The 12,123-nt window shown below is 41.6% G+C and overlaps 1 protein-coding gene across 1 annotated transcript in view; it reads right to left on the minus strand.

The window, feature by feature from the left end:
• Positions 1-458: 458 nt before the first annotated feature.
• LOC110502226 (tetraspanin-33-like) overlaps positions 459-12,123 on the minus strand; it is a 28,942-nt gene continuing 17,277 nt past the window's right edge. The window contains exon 5 of the mRNA XM_021580083.1: positions 459-632. Coding sequence (XP_021435758.1) covers positions 459-632 — 174 coding nt within the window. The remainder of the gene's footprint in view (positions 633-12,123) is intronic.

Below are 12,123 nucleotides of genomic sequence, written 5' to 3' on the forward strand. Positions count from 1 at the left end.
GTTCAACGAGTATGTTCAAGTAATAGGAGTGTGATTTAAGGTCCAAATCTTGGACAGCAGAAAAGATTCCACAAGATAAAAACCAAAAACATCTGTTTATATTGTCTTGAGTAGCAGCACTGGAATTGGGTCAAAATAAATCCTTGGAGGCTTGAGGTCACCCAGGAAAACAGACCATTCACACCCCCACTGCCTCTGCTTTGTTATTACTAGGGGACTCAACCTTGACTTCAGCACATGCTTCTAAAAACACGTTTACCTCCTTACAAAGTCTAGAAACATCTAAGCAATAGAGAAATAATATTACATTCTACTTTTATATTTTATTCATTTACCAGATGCTCTTATCCAGAGTGGCTTACAGTTAGTTTTCAAGGTGACATCTAATTTGCTCTTTTGTTGATTTGCTTTCATTGTGTTCGTGTGGTTTTAAGTTGACTTGAGACCATATAGAATAACTACTGGCTGTCCTCTGTAGGAGTTTCAATAAGACGTGTGATGTGTGTGAGGAGATCCTGATGGAACACACTACTGACCTGCTCGCCCTCAAGTTTGCCCACGATGGCTTCTTCTACCTGGGGGCCCAGACCCAGATGAGGGGCTCTGCCCCACTGGAAGCCCCACATGGCTCTCTATAAGTAGTGATTACACAGAAGCACATGGGGCTTTTTTGTACTCTGAGGAGATGCTATTGTTAACTGTCCCAAGGGTACCCTTATCTGATGACGCTTGTCAGGGCATTGCGATAGGTTAATGGGATTTACCATTTCTCAAACAACATGAAACTCAAAGTATCCGTCAGATATAGCCTTCTTAGTAATACTGTATTTGTCCTAGTATGTGAACTCATGAGGGAACTCCAAGGCTCATAGTATTGCAGTAGTATTCTGTCAGGGGCTGGGGCCTGCCTATACATTCTCGGCCAGACAGTAATGGCCTCTGTATATTAGTGCTTACTGTGATCAACAATCACCACTGGCAGTCAGACCATGAATCTAGTCACAACAGTCGATTCAAATTGAATGATTTCATTGAATTTTCTCAAACAAATTGATGGCTATTTATAACAAGGCGTTATCATTAATCCTTAATTGTTTTCCTTGTCAACTGTGCTCTGCGATCCCACAAAATCAATGCATGCTTTATTATTTCACAAAAATAATGAACTAGCTAGCTAGCCTTGTGTCTGGCATTACTGTATGACTGCTTTCATACCTGTACAATATCTACTGTGTTGAGATTCTCTGTACTTTTGCCTGCAGGTACCTAAAAGGATTCTATTCTTTTGGACTTCTGGATACTCATTTATACGACCAGGCTGAGGAAATGGCTAAAGAGGTCAGATGTTCCTCTGTGTCAATTTGCAGCTGTAAATCTTTACATTTTGTCATCATAAAACGATGACCTCCGCTGATTAAATTGCCATCAAGGTAGGATAATCAAACCACATTCAGAATACATTATAATTAGTTTTACATTTGAGTCATTAAACAGACATTCATATCCAGAGCGCCTTACAGTTAGTGCGTTCATCTTAAGATGGCAACGTGGGGCAACAACATCACAGTCAGAATTAATAAATGTTTCCTCATTAAAGTAGCTATCAGCAAAGTCAGAGATAGTAAGTAAAGAGAAGTGCGAGTGTTTAGTGCAAGAAAGGCAAGGGTGCTACTTTTTATTTTTTAGAATACATTATGACTGTGCTGAAGATTCATTTGCATAGACAATCAACTCTACTTGACTGGACTGACAAATGTGTTACCATGGCTTTATTTAGACAGGCAGCCAATTCTGATCTTTTTCCACTAATTGGTCTTTTGACCAATCACATCAGATCTTTTCACAAACGTTTTTCAGAGCTGAAAAAAAATATATATATATATATATATGTATATATCAGATTTGGGCTGCGTAACCAATGAGAGGTGTAAAGTTGATTACAGTAGGAAATTAATTTGTATTGGACTAGTGTGCATTATCTGTATAATGAACTTTAAAGCTGTAATCCTTAATGGTGAAACTGCCATGTACGTTTACGATAATACAACAACAAAGTAGTTACTACAAACAACAAACACTGTTATTTTTCCCTCGGACATCATTGCATCCACAGCATATGTACTGAAATGTTTATCCCTTGATGTGCAACACTCCCCACCTCTGCTGACCATGGTGCTGTTTCCCACCACTGTGGATTCTATCTGTAAAACTCATGCTTGTTTTAAAATGTTCAAATATGCTCTGAACACATTCGATCAGCCAGGTTAGTGCTCCCAACAAGTTCATCAAGAGTCATTTGGCTTCGTAGACCGTGTACCAGAGGCCTTCCAAGACTCATCCTGTAGCAGCACTTAGGGGAGCAGAGTAAAAGGAATATGGTGTTGTGCTTCTGAGTGCTGCATACTGGGGTTCAGTCTGTTTCAAGTCAAATGGATGTTCAATCTGTTTTTGTTTACATGAAACCCGTGTGCTATTCCTCTGGGCAAAGAGCTAATCCAAAAATAATGAAAAGATGGTGACTAAAGTTACGTGATGTCCCTGGGCTATATGGTGACATTTTGTAATATGCCATACTGCAGTCAAGTCACCCTTATCATTGTATGGCTACATTGGAAATGGATAGAAAACGACTGTATCAATTCAACCAAGAAAGTAAAGAAAATATTAACAAATTGATATTCCCTTGTTGGAGAGGCATTTGATTAGATCCGAGGAGGCTGCTGAGGGGAGGACGGCTCATAATAATGGCTTGAATGGAATACATTTATTGGTATCCAACACACCAAACACATGGTTTCCGTGGGTTTGATACCATTCAATTTACTCCATTCCAGACATTATTATGAGCTGTCCTCCCCTAAGCAGCCTCCTCTGGATTAGATAGTCAACCATATGGCTGCAGTCTGCTGATCAGAAGTGACTGTTTCCCCTTGAGTGTCTCGGCACAGTAGGGCTTCAGGGGCCATGCTGGACGCCTGCTCTCTACTCTATAGACTGGAGGGTTAGACAATATTTCTACTGTACTCTTATTATTACACACCATGTGCTACTGTTCAACAACCTCCACTTCCTCATGTTGTCGGCGCCTACTTGAGGGTCTCCGGGAGTGGGCCAAGTGAGCACCACACCGCCACTACCACAGGCGCCTTACAGAACATAAGATGAGGGAAAACAATAAATGAGTGGGGGGGGGGGGGGCACTCAGAGAGAAAGAGAGAGGGAGAAGCCTCAGAGTAGAAAGGGGGCAGGACAGATGTGTCAATGCAGAGAGGTTTTCCTCCCCCTGACAGGCTCTGTCCTCCTTTCTATATCCCCCCCCCCCCCCCCCCCCCTGACAGGCTGTCTGTCTCTCTTTGTCTCTCTCTCGCGCTCTCTCTCTCTCTCTCTCTGTGTGTGGCTGGTGATGGTAACATATGTGGCTGTAATGTGTTCTGACAACCCAGACCACATGCTCTATACAATGCATGTTCCTCAGCACACAACCCCATCTGAAACAAGAGCTCCATTAAATAAAATTCTGTGCAGATGTCATGTTTCAGAATGTTACGTTTTGCAACATGAACATGTAGTGTGGAGGCTCGAAAGCACCTTTGGGACAATGCAGCTGTTTATTCAAGTGAAGCGAGGGAAACTCGATTCCATTATGCTGCTATTTTGAATTGGCCGACATGGCTCTTTCCCATGTATGATCTTTTGGTAAATGAATTTCCTTCGCTTAATGCATTCCTTAGACCCTGACACATAGAGTAGGCTAACCATAGAAATAGAATTTCAATATACACTTTTTCTATTCTATTTCTTTGAGGCTTCCTTTTATGTTTCCATGTTTGTGAACAGTGATGCATGCATGATCTAGTCTAGAGATGGAACTCTGGTTCTGTCTGGTTTGCTGTATTGTCGTTTTACAGTTTCACATAATTCTCTCTGTTGCAGTCACATGCTGTCGTGTCCTACAGTATCCATTGTCATATGTTATTCTGTTGTATAACTTCAATTTACCGTTATTCCTGGTCTGGTCCTGTGTGGCTCAGTGAGTAAGAACATGATGCTAGTTGTTGGATAAACTTCTGCAGGGATCACTACGCAGAAAATGTATGTTCTCACTGAACTATATGTTGGCTAATGCTTTAGACAACTCCATTGTCTTCTATCTTCACTTCTTCTGTGTGTCCAGAGCTCTAGAGGAGATATAATCAGCACCAGCTGGCTGGCAGTGTGAGTCTTCCCATGTGTCAGGACCTGCTAGAGTATGACCAGGGCAACTACAGCTGCATCATGGAGCTCCTGCAGGCCAAACTCTACCGCATGATGGAGATGGGGGCAGCGTCATGTGATCCCCCATGTGTGAACCCTCGGGGGGATTTCAGGAGCTCTATGGACTTCTGTGGAATTTCCTTTAAAATGATGCCTACACCTGGCCTAAAAAAGCATGTTCAATGGGGAATATCCTTTGAAGTGCTTTTTAGACCAGGATGAGCTATAATCTAGGTCAGAGAAAATGACCCTTGTGCAGTTTTTGACTGTAACACCAGTGTTCCACTAGTGGTTCATACACCCTTATGTTATACTAGGGAAATTGTATTTCCATAGCTAGGGCTGACAGTGAGGACTTGTGAAGAGCCCAATCAACAACCTCTGCATAATCAAAACAGTTTACACCATTGAAGGTGTAAGCTAGTGCTGAGCGATTATCCGAAATGGCGATTATTTTGTGTTTTTTAAACAACTAATTGACCTATGTCTGTTAATTTATTTGAATTCCATTTCGTTCAGGTTTTTTCTGTGAGCTCAATGCAAATATGGCTGCAGTTTATCTAGAGATAAATCAGATCATGCCCGAACTGTGTGATGTAGTATGGAGTTGTAGTTTAGCGCAATGACCATAATCCATTGCACAGTTATTGTCAGGTATTTTTCTTTTGCGCTTGCTATGTAAGAGACCTAAGAATGTGTGATCAAGAGGGCATACAAAGAGATCAGTTTCTTTGCGATATCTTGACCTGAAAATACACAATCGAAGTGATTTGATAGTTGCTATTCAGCAGTCTTAAAATATTCCTTATTTACTTTGAAGAACTAGTAAAATTGTGATTTTGTCAGACAGCATATGCAGCAGCTCTATAGAGGTGAGATGATGACTTGGAATGAAATGGTACCAAGTCATCAAATAAAACAAATGTAATATACAAAACAACTGAAATATTTGATTGAAGTAAATGTGAATAAATTAAGTGGAGCCAGTTCAGAAAGGAAACCCTAGTGCCCCGCCTCAGGCTGATGCATCAATTAGAGGCTAGTACTGTATCAATCAGGTCTACCTTATTTGGCTGTGTATTTAAGCTGACCGGGTCTGCTCACTCATCCCACAGCCGCTTGCTGCTACCATGAGCTGGCTTCTTTTTCTGCATTGATGCTGTAGCTAGCTGTTCTTGCTATGCTGCTGTTTATGAGATAATATTTTCCTTGGGAACGCTTGCCAGCTGTGTTTGAACCTCCCACTGCGTCGTTCAATATGCTCATGTTGCAATGTTTGGCTGCTGCAGTGATGTCATTGATTGCGAGGATCATCCATGTTGCTTCTCTACTGTTGTCAGTCAATAGCCGGCTACAAACTAGCTAGCTAAGTAGAATTAGCCTCGGAGTAACCTATCATATAGCCTACTAGTTTGTTCCCAATAACAGTTTAAGGGCAGAGTCGGAGCGCTCTGTCAACACACATCCCATCATGAAGAAGCATCCCTCATCCATACAAGAAGGAAAATGTTTCCTGATCTTGAGCAAGAGATGGTGCTTATCACAGTGATTCGATAGTATTTTAGTGTATGGGGATGTTAATTGATTTAGTGCAGCATCAATATCATAGCAGCTATCAATGTCGCGCAGCTCATGAGACCCCTGCAATCAATGACCCATTTTACAGGTCATCCAGTCACATAAGTTAATATGACTTGCGCCAACAGTCACACTTTTAATGTTGTATAAATGATTCTGACTATGGTTATTATTCTTTGGAACCCTATTGCTTTACACAGTTTAAGCTAGAACACATTACATTTAATTTGCGGACTGGTCTCAATTAATACGATTGTATAGCTAGCTACACTTTTCTGCTCTGAGCAAATCAGTATGTATGTATGTAAGTATGTGGACACTTAAAATGAGTGGATTCTGCTATTTCAGCCACATCCATTGCTGACAGGTGTATAAAATCGAGCACACAATCTCCATAGACAAACATTGGCAGTAAAATGGCCCGCACTGAAGAGCTCAGTGACTTTCAACGTGGCACCGTCATAGGATGCCACCTTTCCAACAAGTCAATTTCTGCCCTGCTTTAACCACCTTGGTAAACTGTAAGTACTATTATTGTGAAGAGGAAACGTCTAGGAGAAACAACAGATCAGCTGTGAAGTGGTAGGCCATACAAGCTCACAGACCACTGAGTACTGAAGCGTGTAAAAATCGCCTGTCCTCGGTTGCAACACTCACTACAGAGTTCCAAACTGTCTCTGTTCGTCGGAAGCTTCATGAAATGTGTTTCCATGGCCGAGCAGCTGCACACAAGCCTAAGATCACAATGTTTAATGCCTAGCGTCGGCTGGACTGGAATAAAGCTCACAGTCATTAGACTCTGGAGCAGTGGAAACACGTTATCTGGAGTGATGAATCACACTTCACCATCTGGCAGTCCGACAGACGGATCTGGGTTTGGTGGCTGCCAGGAGAACGCTACCTGCCTGAATACATAGTGCGAACTGTAAAGTTTGGTGAAGGGGGAATAATGGTCTGGGGCTGTTTTCCATGATTCGGGCTAGGCCCCTTAGTTCCAGTGAAGGGACATTTTAATGCTGCAGCATACAATTACATTTTAGATGATTCTGTGCTTTCAACCTTGTGGCAACAGTTTGGGGAAGGCTCTTTCCTGTTTCAGCATGACAATGCTTGTGTGCACAAAGCTAGATCCATACAGAAATGGATTGTTGAGATCGGTGTGGAAGAACTTGACTGACCTGCACAGATTCCTGACCTCAACCCCATCGAACACATTTGAGATGAATTGGAAGGCCAACTGCAAGCCAAGCCTAATCGCCCAACATTAGTGCCCGACCTCACTAATGCTCGTGGCTGAATGGAAGCAAGTCCCCGCAGCAATGTTCCAACATCTAGTGGAAAGCAGTGGCGGTCCGTGCCATTTATGATGAGGGAGGACAATAAAAAAATGTCATGAGCATGGCCTTATTTCTATTACAGCATGTTGGGTGACTGTCATTCATATTCTATTCACCCAGTTCAATGTAACATCGATAGGTTTAGGATACTACTTGATACTCAAATTTCCCCTATACCCATCATGAGGTTGCCACAACCTAGCCTATGAATGAAAGTTTACAACAGTATGTGCACACAGGTCGAGATACATTTTTTAGATGACAGACAGTGACACATTCAATACAGACCTGCACACTCTTGCCTGCATCTATCTTATCTAGTGTGTAATCATTAGTCCAAACAATAGTTTATTTTGGAAAAATTCAGGTATTTTTATCCCCGTTTAGTTTGCTTTCATTTAAGAAACGTTTTTCAACAGAATCGGTGGAATGAATACACCCCTGATCACGCATAAACACAGTTCACTTCCATAGCAGCCATTCACTCTAGACTTTATCCACTCTCCTCCTCTCACCTTTTCCTTTTCGTTTGTGGACTTCAATGAGCAACACATCAGCTGTATGTGACCAGGTGTAAAAACCTTTCCAAACCTTGTCATAACCGTTACAAACCAGCCTACATCGTTGTCCCCATATTAGCTAAAGTAACGTCCTAGTCAACATAGCTAATATAACTAATATGTTAGTAAATCCGCTACAATCATGCAGTAATGTTACGGTGTATAGTCAGTAAGCAGTTACACCGGCGGGCCACGGTGGCAAATAATGAATTAAACCTAAAGCTTACCTTGACTTGGAAGAGTTCCAGTGTTGTGTTGGATAGTCATAGTCAGCTAGCTAACATAGCATCCGTCTGTTTGAGTAACTAAACTAGCCAGCTGCATTTGCTAGCTAGCTAAGTGAAACTGAAAAAAAATGGCAATCACTCTCTCTCTTGCTTCTCCTTAATTTTTGAAGAAATGTATTTGTTAAAAACTGTTCAACTATTGTGTTTCTCTCTCTTTGAGTTAACTACTCACCACATTTTATGCACTGCTGAGCTAGCTAGCTGTAGCTTATGCTTTCAGTACTAGATTCATTCTCGGATCCTTTGATTGGGTGGACAACATGTCACTTCATGCTGCAAGAGCTTGGATAGGTTGTGTAAGTTTATGGAAGGAGGAGAGAACCAAGAGCCTCCTAGGTTTTGTATTGAAGTCAATGTACCAAAAGGAGGACGAAAGCTAGCTGACCTCCGGATACACCATGGTGCTACCCTACAGAGTGCTGTTAAGGCTACTGTAGACCTTCATTGTAAAACAGTGCGTTTTAATTAATTATTTGGTGACATGAGTATATTTAGTATGGTTTCATCAGAAAATGATAACTTTTTCAATGTTTTACAATTTTATTTTTATGAAATTCACTAAGGAAGATGGTCCTCCCCTTCCTCCTCTGAGGAGCCTCCACTGGTGGCAAGCCTTCCCAGAAGAGTGGGGGCTGTTATAGCAGAAAAGGGAGGACCAACTCTATATTAATGCCCATGATTTTTGGAATAAGATGTGGCCATGTAGTGTATCTGTTAGCTCATTTGTGCATACTGTTGCATGAGTCACTCTAGTAGCATACATTTTACGGTATCATTTCAGGCAACGCAGTAGGTTTAGGCTGATATATTAGCATGCTCTAATCATGTGTCATGCATGTTACATCTTCCCTGTCGGTCCATCTTTGCAATCTAGTAATATTATTCTAGTGACTGTTCTTATTCTACCTATGGTATTGTATGCTATTGTAGCAATCACTTCATTCTAGTCATCACATATTAGTACTGTTATTCATTCAAATTTTTCTTGCATTGTGTTACAGTATCTTCATGTCTTACATACTAGATCTATCATGTGATTTAGGTTTCAACTCTGTGTGGTGAATGTTCGCACATTCAGATGATAGGGATATTCTTCCTTCATTTTCTCCACACAGTATGCGTGGCTGCCAATATTTGCATTGTGGTAGCACGTGCATGGTTAGGCTCCATTATATCACCTTGCTGAGGTGAATTTGGTGCTAATTCAAGCTGTTATGTTCTGTATCATCTGCACATGGTCGTTATGGCATGGTTGCTATTATTGCAATTGCAAAGAGCACACCATTTGGTCGTGGTGACAGAGGCCATCACTAGCTATCCCTTCCACAGCATCTGCTTGGAGCATGGCAGTACGATGGCATATACTTTTAGGATAGTTGTAAGCAAGTTAACGTGCGTTATCATGCATGCTTGTACACATGCAGGCATCTGATGCAGCTCAGTATGCTACAGTCATTTCAGTGAGCGTGACTCATATCTACCACAATTGTTCTGGCCCAAATGCTGTGGGCCACCTCCTGCACCGTTCAGCAGTCGATCAGTGTGATATCTTGCGCTACTTGAATGGCGGTAGTCTGTCGTCGGCTAAACATTACTGGTTCTTTCCATCACTAAGCATATATTCTGAAAGCATATCTTCACTGTGTATGTACGCAGATACTGCATTTCACCAAACCCACAATAACATCTTTTAAATATGTGTATGTGACCAATAAAATGCTATTTGATGCTGCTGAGCATTTTAGTAGGACATGAGGCTATTTACATAACCACCATTACTAACGTTAAGTTGCAGTTGTGGGGGGTTTGTTAGTAATACTGTATGTTTTATGTGATGGTATGTCATGGCTGAGCTGTGCCCGCTCTACAGAGGCTTACTCTATGCTATTGTCTCTGTACAATGTTTCTTCTATATAACCATGTATGCCTTTTCTATTCCAATTTCAGTCAGGCAAATGCAGCCTTATAATATTTTATTTTTATGAAATTCACTGAGGAGGATGGTCCTCCCCTTCCTCCTCTGAGGAGCCTCCACTGGTGGAAAGCCTTCCCAGAAGAGTGGGGGCTGTTATAGCAGAAAAGGGAGGACCAACTCTATATTAATGCCCATGATTTTTGGAATAAGATGTGGCCATGTAGTGTATCTGTTAGCTCATTAGTGCATACTGTTGCATGAGTCACTCTAGTAGCATACATTTTACGGTATCATTTCAGTAGCAGAAGTTTGAGTTCAAGTTAATTAAGGCAACAGTGTTGGGTTTACATTACGCTTTTCCAGAAGCTGTCAGTATGATGGCTTTATGGGTTCTTTAGTCTGAAATGCACACTAAATGTTTCTTCACTTTAATTTTGCATTATCTCCTAAGTTATGTTTGCATTATGGACTCTCACATGCTAAACATACTCTCATACACCCTTAGATGAAAGAATTGGCATGGAACATTGGTCATCATCACCAGATTGAACACTGCTTTGTCCACTCTTTTATGTTATGCTGCCTGCATGCTGAGCACGGGCAGAACCTGGGGAACCTCTGTTCAACATTGATGCTGGCAGCCAATGACAAGATACTGGAACTCATAGCTATGGGCCACCCAATTCGGCATCAGTACTGCTTCTCAATTAATCCCGGCTTCACTCTGATCCTCTGCTGCTACGACAACCTACATGAGTTCCTGCAGTATTGCTATATGATCATGATTCTGATTCTGCCAGCCCAATGTCCAGTAGCTATGTTGCATAGGTAGAATATCCTCATACACCAAGATGACAGCTCTTTCTGCCTCAATTTCCTTCAAAAATATCAATCTTCAGGCAATGACAAAAGACTACCTATCACCTTCACTCGATTGCAAAAAATGGTTCACGTTAAGGGGAGGGTGTTTCAGCTCATACAATTATATTTTATTAGAGGCAGTCCGTTTTATGGCTTTCTATGGGTTTTTACAGTTGGGGAATACACTTTGTACTAATTTCTATTTAATTATAGCATAATCTAACAATTTCTCATTTAATTATGGACATTCACATGTTCACTGTGTTGGTAAAGCATTCTTAAACTGCTAGGAAGAGTAAAGGTACTCCAGTTGTCATTGCTCAAACTAACACTGCTTTCTGTCCTCTCTTTCATGTTATGGTACCTGCGATGGCAACCATTGGCCACGCCAGGTAACCCATTACTCATCACTGATGAAGCAAAGCAATTACGAGATGTTGGTTTTCATCATGGCTCCATCTCCTCTGCCAACGCTATGGGCCATCTCCTGAGCTATACGCAGCCATTCATTTTGCATTGGCGCTGCTTCAACGGCTTCTCTATCTGTCCCTGCATCCATACTGACGATCATGTGGTGAGTTCCTCTGCTTCCTATGAATGCTATGTTAGATTAAACGCTAAGGAGATTTTCGATGCCCAAGGAGATTTTAGAACTCTGCGATTTCCATGCCTTATATAGTATGATATGTCGGCATTCAGCCCACAGTCAACAGCATTGCTTTGTTGGTTATTGTAATAAAGTTCAGTGCATATTAGCTACAGGTGGATGGCTGCGTGCATATTGCTTAGGTTGCTTGTTAGTAGACATTTCATGTAGGCCCACAGATGATTAGGCTACTCGTATAGTTCAGTGAGAGCACTTGGTGGTGTGTCTCTAGGGCGGCTGGATTCACACTGCTAAGAGAGTTCACACGTGCCAAGATGAAGCTCATCTTGCCTCAAGCGAGGGTACCCGGTGGTATGTCACGAGGGATAGAAGTCATATGTTGCTCAGTTTATGACACACATGGTTAACATTCTCACATAGTATTCATTATTGTGATGGTAGGTTTACTTTAGCTGGTCTACTTAATATCTAAACGGCGCTCTGCCATAACTACACAGAGTCGGCTGATGTTAGGTTCTGCTGTTTTGGGGGATTGGTATAGTTTACCAAGCTCACTACCTGCAGGCTATTTTATATTGATGCTTTGCTTGGTCTGTGAGCTACCCGGAAGAATCAGAGCCTACACCGCCAAGACTTGCATTATTCATTGCTTAATAAATGGTTAAACATATTTCCACGTGGTGTTTTTCTTTCTGAAATTAAGCAGAGACAGTTCAGAAAGGGA

This window comes from Oncorhynchus mykiss, chromosome 2, assembly GCF_013265735.2.
Source record: "Oncorhynchus mykiss isolate Arlee chromosome 2, USDA_OmykA_1.1, whole genome shotgun sequence".
NCBI lineage: Eukaryota > Metazoa > Chordata > Actinopteri > Salmoniformes > Salmonidae > Oncorhynchus > Oncorhynchus mykiss.